Raw genomic sequence first — 18909 nt, 5'->3', positions numbered from 1 at the left:
GGATTTAAAAAGTATATCGAATATTTTGAGCTTTAGTATCTAACTTAACAATTTCTCTAATTGTCTAATTTTTTTAAAAATCATTTCTTTAAACTTTGTAAAAATTTATTTCATAGTCGAGTTAATCTTTCAAAACTCTGTTTAATTATTTTCTTTTATATTTCTGTAAAGCCTTATAAAATGTACATCGATCACCGCTAAGAGCTCTGATCGCCGCCATCTTGGGAGGGCAGTTTTGGCATCAAATTTTTTAAAAAAAAACAATAAAATACGCTATACAGTTATATATTGAGATCAGTGTACCTTCCAAATAACCCTAGAACCCATATCTCCTTAACCCATCTATAACCTTAATAAAAACAAAACATTTTATAAAATGAATGCCTTCACAATATAAAATAGATAGCAATTTTCTTTACTTTAAAAAAGTAATTTTCAAATTAAGCATTGAAATTTTGTTTTCCGTTTGATTTTTCTTTTAATTACGAATAAAGTACAACATTTTATATCAGTCCTAATTTTCTGAACTTTAAAAAAAGAAAGACATTTTTATGCGTTTAAAACAGCAAAAGTTTTTGATATGACAAGTTTATATTCGTACAGCTAAAATTTTTGAAAATTAATTTAAAGGAATTTAATCGAATAACAATTTTGCGCAATTATCATAATTATCACATTATCATAATAGAGTGAAATAAAATAGTGCAAGGTATGTGAGGTGTCGCAATTTTTTTCTAGAATCATAACTTTTTGTCTAAATATATAAATTATTTTAAACTCAATTTGCTTCAAATGTCTGGTATAGAAATTTGTACTTAATTTGTTATTAGGGAAAAACCAAACGCCAATGGTCAAAATAAAACAAAATAAATTGTGGAAAGAAACAAAGCAACTATAAAACAAAAAAATTTTGATCGAGCTGTTTTTTTTAAACAAAAAAAACAAAAGCTTCATTTCATACAAATTTTTTGATATTTCATTCAAAAAAACAACAAACTATAAATTAAAAAAAACAAAAAAAAAAAAACAGTAAAAGTGAAAAAAGAAACGAAAAGAAAAAAAAATTCTGGTCAAATTGATGAGGAAGCTTTTAAATACTTATAGCGTTTGGAATCTCCTTCGGATTTAAAAAAGGGTATGGGTTTTTCAATTCTTTGTTTCTTTCATCTATCTTTTTGCTGATGTTAGCTAAAGCATTTTGGAACCTAGACAAACATAAATTCTCATTATTTTTTTAGTTCAAGCTGCTTTCATTTGATATTCTTTAGTATAAGTTGATATAACAACTTATGTCTTTAAATCGAAAAAGAAAAATGGAGTTGTAAAAATTATATTGCAAAGTAAGACACCTTTTAACAGCGGCTAGACTATCAGGAGAATATTGGTATTGCACTTCAAAATCACCCAGCTGATTTGTAGCCCTATTACTAAGCAGGCGTGTGACAACCATGATATTTAATATTGCTTCTTTAGACGGAAGTTGTGAAATAATGTCTTGCATGGTTAGCGCAATCTTAGAAACAAATTTTATTGTATTTTAATAGCAAAAAGTTATATAAAAATGGATAAGGATTCAAAACAAAGTGTCATCAATACAGCAAGTAAACCTCACCTTAGTTGTTGGAGGGCTTCCAAGCAATAGTGCTGGATAGTTTGGTATAAAAGCATATTCATCATACTGGATAAAGTTAGCAGCAGCATGCCCAACACTGCAAATGTAGATGATACCAGTTACAGTTTTGATGAGATCACTCAGCTCTTTGAACTTCCCACCACCAAAAATTCCCTAAAAAAAACAACATTTTGTCATAAAAAACAATAATACTTCTGAATAAAATATAGAAGAAACAAATTCAAAAGTAAAATACAACATTTGATGCAAACTAAACCATTAATATTAAATAGAAAAAAGTTATGGCAGCCACGTGTTAAGTATCACTTGTATACCTTTTAAAAAAATTATTTGATTTTTAATTTTCATATTAAATCTGATAAGATTTAATAACAAATTTGTTCAATAGGAACTTAGTAAAATTCTTTTCTCATGTTATAAATCCAGGTTTCCAATATGTAAAAATAGGAAATAATTTAAGCAGATAACAGATGAGACAAATCCCCTCAAAAATATGACAAACATATGACAACAAAAATGCTTCCTTTTGCTAATTAAGGCAGTATTGTTTCTTCTATACACAATACTGCTTTTTATACAAATATCTATTTTACAAATATTATAGAGATAACTGATATTATAGAAACAAAAAATTTCAAACACCACATTTATCACCTTAATTCCAGCACCATTAACTTCATCAGTTAAACAATTTGCCCAATTTTGAATTTCATAATCGTCTTTCAATTTTTCAGGTGTATCTTTAAAATCAATAAATTTAAGTACTTACAAAATTAAAACAGGTAAAATTTTGATGAACTTTTTATATCATTAAACTTGGACAAATTTATAGCAGGAATTTATAATAAAAATCATTTTCTTAAAAATAAAAAAAAAGATAAAAAAAATTATTACAAAAGTATTTATGGTGAATTTTTGTTTAGCAACAATGGAAATAAATTATTAAATTATTAAAATATTGAATAGGATAAAAATCACTTACCATACACATTAGAAAGAACGTCAGTGACATAGTTAAGAATAGCAGCATGTATATCAAGAGCATCATCACGAAAATAATAATTTTTCAAAATTGTTTGATCCCCAACCTAAATTCCAAATAAAGATGAATTCCATTTGTTTATAATTTCAAACAAAAGAATTGTTTTTAGCCAATTCAGCAAATGAGAAAAAAACTGAGTTATTTTTAAGCTATTTACTTCATACTATTATTATTATTATTATTATTATTATTATTATTATTATTATTATTATTATTATTATTATTATTATTATTATTATTATTATTATTATTATTATTATTATTATTTGTCTCCATTGTTAACAAAAATCAAGGTGATGAAAATTTTTCTATTACAATTTTTCTTTTATAATGTTCTAAGCAACACTGAAGGTTTATTTAAAAGCTTTTAGATAAAAATTGTGAAAGTTTTCTAGATTTAAATGGTTTTGAATCAGTGATTGGTGGATGGTATAGCATAATTTATACATTTAAATTTAAGTCAAGTCAATTTTTGTAAAAGGGACTTTTATGGAGGGTTGTCTTAACAACCTGTACATTTAGATTTTGCAACTTATCAAATATGTTACATTTCTCTATCAAGGAATATTTGTTCAGGCATAAGAAGTTTATTTTGCCTACATTTATATACATTGATATCCCTTTTTAATATTTTTCCTATGAATTGGCAAAAGTGACACATTCTCACTCTTTAACCCTTTCGTGCCGAAGGCGCACATATGTGCGCCTCGGATATTTTATATTTATATTTTTGTTATTTATATATACATAAATAACAATATATATATAAAGTTTTTTACTTTCTTAATTATTTTTTTGGATTCTAAATTTTGCCTGCTTTCCAATGATATATACTTTGTTTTACTTATTTTGTAAGTAAACCCATCTATTTAAGTGTTTACGTCGCATATTATTGCGCTTTTTAAATCGCCTAAATAAATTTCAGTACAAAAGGGTTAACTAAATTCTCTTATATTATTGCATTTGGTGAGTCTGAACGAATTATCAATCCAAAGCATAATCACAACTTGATGAAACAAATGCTTGTGCAGTAACCAGACAAACTATAAAAATTGTGTGGAATTCAATAGGATTATGATACACTTGCTTATTATGTGTGAAGTACATAAGTTTCAGGGTATTTTAAAAAAAACATCAATTATTGAGAATTTTAACCATTGAATGAATTTTTATTGATTCATTCAATGGTTAAAATTTTATTTGCAATTATGTTTGCTCTGCTTGTTCAAGACTGAGTGGTGAATACCTTAGAAAAGGAATAGCATTAAGATTAGGAATAATAAAATACTTTCAAAGTTTCATAAGTCCATGGTTTAAACAACTTAAACAGTTTTTAAGGAATTAAACCACAAGTGACCCTACAACTATAAAAAATTTAAAAATAATTGATATGAATGTTAATACCCCTCTCTCTTCTATGTCATTTGGAAGCCATCCATTTTGATCAAATCGCCATGTGCTATAACTAAACAAAAATACAAACTATTAACAATCAACAACAAACAATTTATATTTTTCTTCCTTCAAAAATTGTTACATACGCTCGTTTCATTAGCTCAAACATTCCATCTAAACCAATTGACATTGTGAGATCAACCCATCCACCTGGTGCTATCAGCCTTTCCAAACCCAACCTAGATATACATTTAAATTTTGAAATAAAGATTCAAAATCAAAACAGTGTCAATTTTATTTTCAAAAAGCAACTTACGTATTAATTGCAATTAAATACAAAAAGTGAGGGGCTAACAATTGAAATACAGGATGAGAAGGAGAAATCATTTGATGTGTTGCCACACAAATTGACTCACACACCAAGTGAGTAAAACCTGAAAAAATGAAAGGACAAAACTAATTAATTAAATATTTTAAGAAAAAAAAAGAGATTCTAGCTTAAATGAATAATTTACCAAGATGTGTACAGGTTTGATGAAATGAACAATCAGAATTGTTGAAAAACATCTTTGCTAACAACCATGTGTATGGTGGGTCATTTGGTAAAAATACCTAACAGAGTGAAATAAAGTGAAAGTAAAGTTTTTTTTCTGAAAAACTTTGAATTTTGTTCCCTTTGAGATTGAGCACATTCCATTGTAAAAGATTAATAGAGATATGCATAACAATATTAATAGAGATATGCATGATAATATTAATAGAGATATGCATAATAAGATTAATAGAGATATGCATGATAATATTAATGGAGATATGCATAATAATATTAATAGAGATATGCATAACAATATTAATAGAGATATGCATGATAATATTAATGGAGATATGCATAATAATGTTAATGGAGATATGCATAATAATATTAATGGAGATATGCATAATAACATTACACTTTTTAAATCTTGTTTAGAATCAATTGATAGCAATTAAAAAATCTAACAAAAAGCTTCTTGCGATAAACTGCAATTAACTTTAATCATACCGGGTTGTTTGGGGAAGGTTGTTGAAACAACTGTATGGCAATTGGAAGCAAGTTTCCATTTTTTTTAGCATGAAAAAGTGCCATAGGTGCGCAAACCTGCAAATGAAAGTGAGTTACAAAACAAATTCAAATAAACAGTTGCCAATTTTTTTTTGATTTAGGTCTAAAGTGGAAAGTTTGGATAAAAGTTAATTTAAAGGTAAAAACATTTTTTTTGGTATTTATCAAAAACTTGTGGAACTTAAATTTTATTTTTATAAAAAGTATAAGTGGTAATTATCTTAACACCTTTTTATTTTTTCCCAACAACTGTCAATAAATATAATAATATTATTAACTGTTACACATTAACAATATTTTAACTGTTAATAAATGGTGTAAAAAGTAATATATTAAACAAAAAACTAATATTTAAAACATAAAAATGGTCAAAAAACATACTACTCTGCCTTCTTTACAAGGTAATTTTTCCATTACACTCAGGTTCACCCAGAACAACTCTTTTTTGTTCATGACTTCCTCTAGTGTTGAACCTTCCAAAAATGGAGCAACCATTTCATTTGTTACTTGAAAACTGTAACATGACAAATTATGCAGATAAAAATTCTATGAAATCAAGCATGTTTGCACTCATTCTGGAAACAATTTTGGGACTTGGGGAACTTTTTACGAATGTAAAATTTGTATATACAAACACTTTAATAACACTAACTTATCTGGTATTTTTGTACATAGCCGAATCAACGTTGGATTGCAACCACGCAAACGTTGCTCACCAAACTTTTCATCTGAATCCCAATTATAGAAACTCTTTGTTTTGAAAATTACAAAACACACAATTATCAATTAGCTTAGAACAAATATCTAACATAATCTTGCACAAATAATTTTTTTAATATATAATATTATGTATGATTATATATATATATATATTTTTTAACATAAAAAATAAGGTTCTAAAATTTTATTTTAAAAAGATATCAACTCGATTTAATGTGCTTGTAGTCATACAATCTTAGTTAAGTGGTTTGTTATAAAGATTAAAAGAGCACCTTCAAACTTTCAGATTAATTTGTTTGACAATATAACTTTTGAAAAAAGGTTTTTTCTACAATAATAAAATTCCTTCTGAAGAATCAAAAGAATTAATTTTCATTCTTACATGAGGTACTTTAAAGTCGCCTTTATAGAATTCCAGAAAAGCTCCAAAGTTGCTTAAATTATCTGCTGTTAGAAAACTTCTAAGTTTTGATTGAACAAGCAAATTTGCTTTTATGAAACCCATTGCAAACTATGAAGAAAAAAAACATTTTAAAAAAATAATATTTAAATAAAACACAGATAAAAATAAAAAATGGCAAAAAGCAGTATAATAAATATAACTTGTATAATTATGTTATAATTAAAAGAAAATCAGTTTTATGACTCACTTTTATCAAGCACAATAGAATTTTGTTTAGAATAATGCTAGATTCATTAACTAGATACAATGTAACATGTTTGTGAATCAACATTTTTAGTTTTAATTGGAACCTTTAATCCAATCAGTGCTTGATTGGCAAATCAAATCAAATCAGTAATTTAAAGCTACTATGTTTATTATCAAGTACAACTTTAGACAGCATTTGAAAAATATGATGTTTATTCTTGCAGTAAAGAACTGGACAATCTGATTGTCCCAATGTTTTCGCTATGTTGCTAAGTTCAGTAAAAGTGCACCGAACAAAAGAGAAAAGCTAAATTTTTTAAAGTTCTTTTTAAGCTTTTTAAGATCTTTTTAAGTTTCTTAAGATCTTCTTAAACTTAAGTTTCTTAAGCTCTTCTCTCTTATTTGGTATGCTTTTTAAAGATATAATAAGTAAGCTTGTCTAAAATTCCATCTATTTCAGACAAGGATGTTGGCTCATTGAGTTGAACTTCATCAGGAATTATAGTAATGCTTAAATCATGCTTTTTTTCAGCTGTTATTAAGTAAGATTCTACATGTTGCATTTTAAGGTAAAGACTGCTGATTTAAATCAAGGATCTAGGAAAGTTGCAATGAGAAAAAAGTTCACACTTAATTCAAATTTAATTTTCACCTGCATATAAAGATCATCAACAAATTTACTAATCCCATTTTTTATCCATGGTGCAAAGAGAGTTTTTCAAAGTTCAAAACCAAACTAATGCTTACACTTTGTTCCACAATGAGAATAGTAGACATTGTATTGCTTCAGATATTGTATTTAAAATAGAAAAAGCTGCTTTTAATAATTGCAGTTGTGTTTCAGTTAGACAAATCAGTGGCGATTTCACACAGCCTTTTCTCTACAAAGCTAATTCTCTGTGTACTCAACTAATCCAAGTTTATAATGTTGTTGAAACATGTTTCTACATTAATGAAAGGGTTTGATTCAAATTTTCCTTTAGCAATCTGATACTTTTTGAGAGTTTTTTGTTGAACTGGTGATGAGCAAAAAATCCAACTACTTTATGAATTCTACTACTTAATGTAAAAAGGATTAGGTGATTAAGGGTTACTGATTGCTATATATTTAAAGCTCTGATTTACACAGCAAACCATATTTATCAATTATAGTTATTCCTTGCATTTTTAACTTACTTTGTTGTCATTATTTATTGAATTTATATATTTGATTAAGGCCTAATATTTAATATTTTATTTTGTTGCAGGCTCACAACACTGATTTTACAAAAAGTTGAAGTTTATAAGCAGAATAGTCTAGCCAATCAATTCCAAGGAGTTTCAGCGTACAAGGCATAATGAGTAGCCTCTGTTGATGCTTTTAAAATGTTCTCTGAAATTAAATAAAACTTCTGCAGCACATTTTTTATAATTCCTGCAGTGGAAGTAGCTGCATGAGTAGCATTTATTAGTTTAAGGTTTACAACTGATAAGCAGCATGATTTAAAAACCCAAGAAGATGAAATAAAGTGACAGGAATAAATAAAATTATTACTATTGCCTATCTTAAAGAAAGCAAAATAATATTAGTCTCAGAGAGAAACTGCATTTTTATACTTTGTTGGAAGCTTTTGTTGGAAGTTTTTGTGGAGATCTTCTACCATATTACGTAACTGTTGAGATAAAGTGGTAGGGTGTGAGGGAGTATATTACCCTTGAGTGAGCACCAATTACAAATTGATGAAGCCAGATCCAGAAGCTGTCTCAAATGGTTTTCTATCTTCAATTATGAATCTTAGCACTGCACAATGATTCTTTTTTTAACAAGATAAAATGGGGGAATAAGGCCCAGCGGATAATAAAGCCCACCATGCAGAACGTTATTTATTATCATATGGCTGAGAGATGTTCCATACTTATTTACTGTGGTCTAATGACATAATTGGCGATAAGTATGTGTCAAATGCGGGAAGCCATGTTGACAAAGTGTTTGTGTGAAAATTTCAGCCTTTCAATTTTTAATTCTGTTTATATTGGTAAGCATTTTTGCTCATATACTGAATTGAACAGAATTAATACTTATGTTATTTTATAACGTGGGTTGTGTACTAAAGTTTAATGGAGACAAATTCAGTATAACTTTCTAAGCTTTAGCTTTGGAAGTCAATATCTGTCAGAACAAGGCTGATAAGGCCCATGACCATGTGGCTAATATGACCCAGTGGGCCTTACTACCTGTTCATGTTTTATTTGCTCATATAGTGATTCTGTGAAACTTTTTGTGGTTTTGCAAAAAAGAACGTAGGGAAAACCAATCTAATTGCAAAGAAGAGAGCTTTGTGGACAGAACCAAGATTTTACAAGTCATAGGAGATATTATATATGGGATGTATCAACATGATGCAGCCAAAATTTTCAGTATCCGGAGGCATACTCTTCAAAACCATGTTAAGTCTGGAATTACAAAGAAAACCTTGGGTCAAAAAAGTGTTTTCTCTGTTGTGCAGGAACAGGATCTAGTGGATCGCATCATCCACAACTGAAGTTGGCATGGTGATAACAGAACAAATGCTTGGACAATACGTTTACCAGTTCTGTGTCAAAAATAAAATAGCCACACCATTCAACAGCAAGACCTGTTCTGCAAGAAAAGATTGGATTAAAGCCTTTAAGCAACACAACCATAGTGTTTCACACAGAAAGGTGCAGAGTATGAATCCTGCAGGAGCTCAAAAACTGAACAGGTTCATTGTGAATGATTACTTTGCTAAGATGGAAAGAATTCAGACAGATTTACAGCTTTTCAATAACTCAGAAAATATTTTTATATAGACAAAAAGGGTTGTCAGCTGTCAATCCATCATCAGCAGAGAGTTTTAGTGAAGAAGGGCAGCAAACACATACACATTGAGGTATCAGAACATGGGGAAAATGTTACAATTGTTGCATGTGGTAGTGCTATTAGCATTGTGATACCACCAATAATTATATTCAAAGGGAAGAGAAACGGATCTCATTTATCTGATGATTTGCCAACTGACTTGGCCATGGTGATGGCAGCTAAAGGATGCATGACCACTAGCACTTTTGTCAGAAAGATTCATCATTCTTTGGAGTACAAACTAGTAGATGATGTCTTACTCATGTTTGATGGAACTGCTAGCCATTGTGGATACGGCCAACAGTTATCAGATACATCTGTTTTGCCTGCCGAGCAAGATGACTCATGAACTGCAGCCCATGGTCTGTTTTTTGTTTGATTGAGACATTGGGATAAGAAGGTTATCAAGTTTTGGCATTTCCATCCAGACAGGCAACTCACTAAAGAAAGATTTGGCAAATTTTTACACCAGTTCGGTACAAAGCACTCGCACCAAAGAATATTATAAGTGGATTTAAGTCTATTGGTTTACATCCTTTTGACAAAGATGCCATTCCACTGAGCAACATGTTTCAAGAAGTTACAGTCTTGTATGTTACCGTGTCCAGGTTTACAAAAAGTAAATTTTTCCTAGTTTAATCAAGAGAAAATTAAAATTGAAAATCAAAAATACTACAAATTAAATAAGTATGTTAATTAAGCCTTACAATAACTAATGAATAAAATGTTTATTAATCAATTTAAGATAATAATTTATGTACAGTTCATAAAATAAATAAGTCCTAAGAGAAATTTTAAAAATTTATTCCACTTCGTCATTGCTTGACTACATCAGTATATAATGAATTTAACGAACAAACAGATTCGTGGTACTGCAAAGAAAGTAAGCAACTGACAATGACTAAAGGTTCTGTATGTCAAACTTGGCTTCACATTAAATGTGTAAGCTAAGAGTTTGACAAAGATGATGACTTTGTCCATACTGTGATGCATGATGACTTGGATTGTGTCACCCAACATAAGTAAGTTAAGTAATGTAAATGTTAGCTCCAAATAGGAGCTAGCACTTGCATTACTTAACTTACTTATGTTGGCTGATAAGAATTTATTCAACAAAATAATTAAGCAGGCCTTATTACCTCATTTTACTTTAGCTGTATTAATTGGAGGTCAAATAAAATATGTGGTTAAAATGTTAAAAACATTTTTTTCTGGCTGTCATTAGTGTTTTCAGCACACCTCTTTTTTGTAGCAGTTACACACTTAACAACTGTTCTTTCATGTACTTTAGTTTATGATCTTGTTCTAAATGATTTGACAGATGAGATGAAGTTCATGTGTTTTGAACAGAATATTTTTTATTGCAATCTTTCTATTTAGATAGAATATTTCACAATTTTCAAAGTGTTCCCTTAGCTACTGATTCTTTTGAAGACATTTTTAATTTGGAGTGAGATAACACAGTAAGACATTTTTTTTTTAGTTTGTAACCATTAAAAAAATAGAAAACTTAAAATCAACACAACAAAAGCTAAATTGAAAAACATAGATTGAAAATTTTGACTGAGAAAACTAATAAGTTTTTTCACATTGTTTTACTAATTGGCACTTACTAATTGTGATGTGTTACTGTCACTAATTGTATTAAACTTTATCAAGTGGCACCTTAAACACATTACATTACAGATTGACCCTTCACTGCTGAAATTTTGCAAATAAAAATATTTTATGTATGTATGCATGTATGTATGTATGTATGTATGTAGGTAGGTAGGTATGTATGTATGTATGTATGTATGTATGTATGTATGTATGTATGTATGTATGTATGTATGTATGTATGTATGTATGTATGTATGTATGTATGTATGTATGTATGTATGTATGTATGTATGTTATTGAATTCAATACCTTGTCAGAAAAGCTGAAGTTTTCTTCTACCGGAATCTTTCCAACCTAAAGCAAATATTATACAACTAAAATCACTAAAGTCTTAGTAAACTAAATAACTGATTTTTATTTTAATGTAGCAAACGTTTTTAAAACACTTTGCATTTCCATTTTTTTCTGGTATAGTATTTTTTTTCTCATGGTGAGCAGTAGTTTTACTCACAAAACATTTGAAAGCATTTGCCACATATTTTATTATGTAAGTAGTCAATTTGTCAAATCAACAGCAGAAAGTTTCAACATAGAAGCATCTTATAAAATGTTTTTTTTTTTAATTCTAATTAAATCTTATGATACTTTTTTGAAGGCTGAACCCTAAAGAATAATTTAAATATGTTGTTAGAGCCTTATTAGAGTATTAGAATGTCATTTATTGGTCAATTATTTGGTTAAATCTTTTTAGCTTTACTCTCAGTTTAAAATCCAATCCAAAACAGTATTGTTTAACAATTTAAATAGAAATAAGCAAACTTCTTGCTGTGATTTACAAACTAAAAGTATATTGCAGAAGGTGAAGAACAAACATTGTGATATATTTTTAAAAAGGACACTCTGATATTGTGTGAAGGAAAGAAATATTTAAATGTTAAAAAATAACCTGTCTTGGCCTTCCACCAGACACTTTAGAATAAGCATATTTTTCTTTACTCTTTTTTAACTCTTCTTTTCTTTCTTCAATAAAAGGGTCAAACTGAGGCAACACCGAATCATATAAAGAAAAATGATATTTTTTATGAGCTTCTATCCATCGGTGACAAGGAAATGGTGCTATTTTATCATTTGCCTCAATTATGACATGCTCAACAAACCATTCATCTAATATTCCTTTATCATCTCTCCATATTTCAATTGATTTAATATTCTCGATATTCGCAAATTTTTTAACTGTGAAAATACTTGTGTATCCTTTCTCAAAATTGTTTCTCCATTTTACATCCAAAAGGATATCAGTAGATTTAGTTCCTTTTTCAGTAATGAATGCAATATAAACATTACTGTCTGTTCCAGCTCCCTTCACATCGCCTGTTTTAACAGAGATTTTTATATCATTTTGAGGCTGTGGCGTTATTATTTCCTGAAAATAAATTTAAAAAAGAACATATTAAATTTAGGTAGTTATTTTTTTAAATTAAATCAAGTCATATATAATTTTCTGACAACAAAATTTGGGCCTATTAGAGTTTTTAATATTTTATGATGAACTTACACAAAGGAATAACAGATTATTGTAATCCTTTAAGCATAAACATTTATTTTGCTCGTATTTCTTATTACATTTCTTTCCTAGCAATATACACTTACACTTTTTTGATAATTATCTTCTGATAAATGAATAGCCCTTATAACTAAAAATATTTATTTGTATTTGTTACCAAGCATTCGGGCTCACTGCACCGGCGGAAAAAAAATTGCGGAATAATGCGGTAAAAAATGCGTTCAATGAAAAATTGAGTTTAGCCAGCTTTAAAACTACACAATTTTAATTTAACGTAATTTTGCATTTTACGCAAATTAATTTGCGTTTTACGTAATTTGCGCAAAGCTGCAGTCAAGCATTTTTATTTTACTTTTTTTTTTTACAGCAGAAACAGTAAACCCAAAAATAACGGTTAAATTGCATAAAAAGTAATTGAGTAAAAATGCTAATTATCGGTAATTTCGTCAATATATGATAATTTAGATAAGTTAATAAAAGCTAGTAATTATAGGTAAATTAGCGTAAACTTTTACTTTTTTTTATAAACTGAAAAATTTATTAATTACCTCCAAAGAATAAATCAGTCTCCTATATAAACTTGACAAAAGTTAAGAAAAAAGTTCTTACTTTAGTAATCTGAATATTATACCAAAATCACTGCTAAACAAAAAAATCTTCAAGCAACAATGTCTCTCTGGAATTATATTACCAAACGTAAGAGAGAAGAGGATAATATCTCTGGCTCTGGCAGGAAATTAGGAATTGCTTAGTGCAATAATTACAAAAAAGTTTGTTTTTTTTACTGAAAAACCGTCATTTTTGAGTAAAATGCAACATTTTTGATGAATAAAATATATTTTAAATTACTCAAAACACATTAATGTGTCTTGTGGTTCTTGTATTTACTATTAATGAACTATCTAATATTGAAATATTTTAATATGCATCTTTTTTAACATTTATAATTCTGTTATTTTTTTTTAGAACCATTTACCCGCCATCTTTTTACTAGATGGAAAAAGCTGATAATTAAAATAAAGAGGAACTTAAAGAAAAGAGGAAGCACCAGGAGAAGATTTTTAAGCTTGTTAATACAAACAAAAGTCTTGATAGTCTTCCCAAGGTGCATCATCAAGTCGTCAAACAAAAATTGACAACTTTACTGAAACCATAAAGTGGCCACTACAAAGTGCACAACAGTTGAAATTTGACTCCATTCTAACCCATGAAATGGTCCACTCTAACCCTCCGTTTCACGTTATTGAAACTGCTGACTTTAAAATGCTTATGAATTTTTGACCACAACCATTGGCAGCTTGTATTATCCAAATACAAGCTGCCAAAGGTTTATCGCAATCTAAGACGTGATGTAAAAGGGAAATTCGAGAGAGACATCCTGTATTGCGAAATGTAAGCTTTTACAACAAATGGAAGGACTGCACGAATTGGTAACCCCTTCGTCTCCCGGACATTGTATTATGTTACCAAAAACTTTGAACTCAAAAAGTTGTCTTTGGATTGCCAAAACTTTTTCGTGAGACATCCAGTGGGTTTACTTACTCAAGGATTGGACCACATGATTTATCGATTTCTCTTCAGAAAAAATTTCTTTTTAAAAGGGGTGTTACTTATGCTGCAGCCAGCATGAAAAAAGTATCACGGAAAACAAATTGATTGGTGATTATCTAACCTGCGCTAATCATCTGCTCAACACTTGCTCAACAACGGCTGTAGAAAAATCAGAAGGAATCAATGCAGTAATCAAGAAATGTTAAAGACTTGCTCAAAGAACCAACCAAAGTTCACTGGGCTGGCAGGACATCAAAAAATCATGTGTGGCAGGAAATATAGAACCAGTTAAGATTATTTAGCTTGTGATAATAAGATAGAATTCTAACTTCATGATGCTTAAGACTAAAGACTGTTATACTGATTGCTCCTGAAGCTCTAGACAAATCTGACCTTTAAATTTCAATTTGAAGATCAAATTGGTCTAGAGTTTCAGGAGCATTCATTTTGAGGAGCATCAGGAGTAATTTCTATAATATTTACGACACTTTTCCATTGCATCTGGCAGAATGTAAAAGATGTTCTGATTCCTGGTCTTTATAAAAACAGGTGATCATTTACCAAGTTCAAAAAGACATTAAATCTTCACTTGCTTTGCAAAAGAATCATAAATGACATTTGAAGAGTGTGAAATTCCAGTCGCAGAGTGCCTACATTACTTCATGGAAGAATTTGAAAAAAGGCTACCTAATAATGACATTGGAGTTAAATGATATATATGGGTTTTCTTCTGCACCCATATCAAAGAGGATATACATTCAAAAAATTACAAACTATGAGGAAGGGAGGGAAGCTACAATCAAGGAATTGCTTGACAATCACCGAACCACAATGAAGCTAATTGGCTTTACCTGTAACCAGCTTCATCAGAAAGAGTGCTTTCAGAATGACGTAGGATAGTCACAGATTTTAGACATAATTTAAACCTGGAGAACACTTTCATGTAAGTTTTTGTAAGTCAGTCAGTCAACACAAGGGTTCCTTCTACCCTCTAAGATCGGAAGAAAATCTGAGAGGGTGAGCCATATGGGTTCGCTTTTGTCACACCTCCATCACCACCAGAGAAAACTAAACAACAGGCGAAATCTAAAACCAAGCTCAAACACAAAGTCAAAGTGCACAAAAAAAATGCACTGAAAATGTTTCTTAAAGTCAAACACCAGAACATCGATCTGGTTTTGAACCTGAAGAGCAACAACAACTATTGCTAGACACTTAAGAGAGTCTAAGGCATCCAGCTCAACAAGAAGAGAATGAAGGGACTCAAAGTGAAGACCAAACTTAAAGTCTCTCTTTATTGGTCCCAGTGGCACCAACAAAGCAAAATTAAGTGATTAAGGAAGTCAAAAGGAAAGGGAATGGGGAAAAAAAAAAATAAGTACAAAGCATCTGAGGTTGCAAAACTTTTTTTACAGCCAGGTGATGAATTATCTGACGATTAATTTCGATTCAATAACTCGTTTGTTTAAAACTTTAAATATAAAGTTTAGTAATAGAAATCCAAATAACAAATTAAAAAATTAACCGTTTCCAAAAATTTAATGCAGGCTGCGCTAAAAATTTTCCAATTTATTCAGATTTACGCAAATATGCGTAAGGGTTTTAGATTTATTCATTTAAAGCATTTTTAACGCACTGCGGTAAGGCCGGTGCTTGTTTGTTACTATTCAAAATTACACGAAGGAATGAATGATATATCGTCTTTATTTTACAAAACAAATTTTTAAAAACGAATCAGATGTTATATTACACGATTGCTGCTGATGATATTATTATTGAAGGTGATGATTATAACCACACAACACTGACGCAATAATTTTTTGCAAAATTAACACCGTTCAATACAAATTAAAATGAGCGGTTTTTTGGAATTATAATGAACATTGTGCGAATGCTGTGGACCAGATTGAATTAGAGCTTTGAGAGTATATTTTCTGCAAAGATTTTGATTCTTTACAATTTTTCAATTTTCCCATATTTGGTAAGATGACCAGTAAACCTCTTTTAGGGAAGATGCTTTCCTTTTGTAAGTTCTGTTCTTTCTCAAAAAGCATTAGCATAATTACAATACATTAGCATAATTACAATATATACATTAGCATAATTACAGTATAACATAAATGTGAAACGTTCTTATAATACATGTATCATATTATAGAGTATTGTTGTTACAATGGCTAAAATTTTTCTTTTATTTAAGAGATTTTTTTTTTCGATTATTTCTCCTTTTCTTCGCAAAAAAGTTGGTCAACTTTTTTATTAAAATATTATTCTAAAAGATCAATTGTCCAATCATACTTTTTACAATTTCATAAGTTTAGATGATATAGGAAGATATTGGAACTGTTAAAGTTAAGTAAAAGCAAATATAATAAATGATGTGTCATTTCATTTGTTTATTCGTTATTTCATTTTTTTTTAATTGCAAAATGTTGCTTTAAATAAACATAATCCACAAATATAAGCTTTAATTCCTTTTTTTTTTTTTTTTTTTTTTTTCATGATTCAAGCGATAGTTAAGACCAGGGCTAGTTGTTCAGGGGTAAGTTGATACACTGCGTTTGATTTCCAACCAAAAATTTCCAAAATTCACATGGAACCTTCCTACTTATCTAATTAATTTTTCAGTGTAGTTTTTTATGCACTATACACACAGCCATACCCAACACTTATCACATAAACGCACAACACACATAAACCTACGGACGCACACACCCACACACTCACATGTGCACACAAAAAACTATAAACTAAAAACTACTACAACGCAATTAAAATTTTAAAGAACATCTCTTACATGAGACCCGTCGGTAAATTCACTCAACCCATCCACTGAGGATTCGTTAATAGTATAGTTATACTTTTTGTATGCTTCGATCCAGCAATTACAATTGAATGTTGAAACGTTTCCACAGAATGCAACTTGAATATATTCAACGAACCAATCATCGCTGACTGATTTATTATCCCGCCATAACTCAATCGACTTAATGTCTTCAATGTTCGAAATACATCCTATGTTAAAGGTATCTTTGTTTCCTCTCTCAAAATCATCTCTCCATTTCACGTCCAAAAGGATATCCACTGATTTATGTCCTCTCGAGTCGGCTAATGCAATATAAACATTACTGTCGGTTCCAGCTCCTTTTACATCTCCAGTTTTGATGGTAACTTTTATTTCATTTTGGTTGAGTGCCATTTTCTAAAAAATCATTTGATTAAATTGTTTTTTGTCTATCATTGACATTGATTTAGAAATGCTTAAAACGAATAAGGATATACGCGTCATATCATAGCATTTCCGTTTAGATTAGAGCATGTAATTTTTGACATTTTTCATAATTAGCGGCAACAATAAAACCGCAGTTTTTCACATTTTTATTACCAATAAAAAAAATAAATTAACTTTAAGTTCGTAAATAAAAATATGCTTGAAATATAGCAAACCGATATTTAACACAGATTTCTATAACAAAGCGTAAATCTGAGATTAAGAGTAAAACAAAACTTGAAATATATTTACTTTCTGACATCACACTTAAATATCGTGATAAAGAGCTTAAATTTAAATTAAACTTTATATAGATTGACTATATAATATTTGACCTTGTTGTTTATCATAATCTTATTCATTCAATGCAGAAATTATTGTTAAACACAAAGAGCTCATTCAAGCTTTATCTGAGTTTGTAACAGAAAGACCACTTGCTGAGAAAAACGTTCAACTTCAACACTAGTTAATGGTGTACCCATCAATGCATTATGCAACATTTCTAAGCTGTTTGTGTGAGTTTTTTATCAGCTCAAAACCGGCCATTTTTCTTTCAACATTTGGATTTAGAATCGGTATCTACTCTAATTCTCTTTGAACTGTAGAGAAAATTCATACCTAGCAAGCACACAACGTTAAAACAACGTTAAAATAACGTTGATCAACGTCGATTAACGTTATTTCAAGGTTGTTTCAACGTTGTGTGTTTAAACTCAGCTACAACATTCTTTTGAAGAATATCATTGTATTTGACAGGGGACTTCTGAAACAGGCGTACAAAACATCTTGCTTTTGTAAAAATGTGTCTCAGATCTTTACGGACTTAAAGGAGTTAATCATCTTCATCAATTGTTACTAACTCGGACACGACAACTGCTAAGAAATCTTTTTCAGTCCTGAAAAAGTGATCGATTTTTCTAACTTTTTCTTCATCTCTGCTACTTGCTTCGTAGTATCAATTTCAATATGATGCATTAATTTGAGATCAGATCTATGATTCCATTGGTGGATCATCCTTTGCAATTGATTTCTTTGCAACCAGTTTTGCACTTCATTTTCTTTAGCGGTTTTCATGTCCTAGTTTGGATGATGAGAAAAGAAACTGAACGAACCATTATAAATTATTATCAATTTTTTAAATTTTTAAGTTGAAAAAACTTTACAATATAGTTGTGAATGAACCACAGAAACAAAATCTAACAGGTACAGTAATGATTAGATATAATTCAAGTGATGTACACTTTTGTCCTTGTTTACATGTTTACTTAAACGTGATATTTTTTGTGTTTCTAAGAAAAGTTTACTTATCCGAACTGAATGTTTGCTAACAGCTATTTTAAAACATCACAATCTAAATTAAATGTTTATCTAAAATATCATTTCTTACAACAACAAAACAGAAACTTTATTTTTTTACAAAGTCCTGAGACTGGTAAAAACTGTTAAGACCATGTAACTTGTTATTTGCTTCAATTATGTGTGTCCTCAAACTGAATTTTATCGCTTTTCATACGTTTTCT

The 18909-nt window shown here is 29.5% G+C and overlaps 1 protein-coding gene across 5 annotated transcripts; it reads right to left on the bottom strand.

The window, feature by feature from the left end:
- Positions 1-908: 908 nt before the first annotated feature.
- On the bottom strand, positions 909-17387 carry LOC145189973 (polyunsaturated fatty acid lipoxygenase ALOX15B-like). 5 transcript variants are annotated; one of them, XM_090090331.1, is made up of 16 exons: positions 16916-17386; positions 11950-12426; positions 11313-11357; positions 6275-6403; positions 5825-5922; positions 5554-5686; positions 5113-5208; positions 4586-4682; positions 4387-4504; positions 4217-4309; positions 4080-4140; positions 2616-2721; positions 2288-2373; positions 1613-1786; positions 1350-1513; positions 909-1205 (listed from the first exon to the last, which is right to left on the bottom strand). In XM_090090331.1, the coding sequence occupies exons 1-16, from the start codon at positions 17315-17317 to the stop codon at positions 1091-1093; spliced, it is 2394 nt and encodes a 797-aa protein (XP_089946457.1). In that variant the 5' UTR covers positions 17318-17386; the 3' UTR covers positions 909-1090. The 5 variants fall into 5 exon arrangements, 4 of the variants coding, with proteins under 4 accessions (XP_089946457.1, XP_089946458.1, XP_089946459.1 ...); XM_090090332.1 differs by lacking the exon at positions 16916-17386 and adding an exon at positions 12654-12833; XM_090090333.1 differs by lacking the exon at positions 16916-17386 and adding an exon at positions 12559-12762.
- Positions 17388-18909: the final 1522 nt, after the last annotated feature.

This window comes from Hydra viridissima, unplaced genomic scaffold, assembly GCF_058129835.1.
Source record: "Hydra viridissima isolate aposymbiotic clone 2 unplaced genomic scaffold, HvirCarnegie_v1 scaffold_6, whole genome shotgun sequence".
In the NCBI taxonomy this organism is placed as follows: domain Eukaryota; kingdom Metazoa; phylum Cnidaria; class Hydrozoa; order Anthoathecata; family Hydridae; genus Hydra; species Hydra viridissima.
Note: the sequence above shows the minus strand (reverse complement) of the source record. Positions and strands in the feature narration are given on the sequence as shown.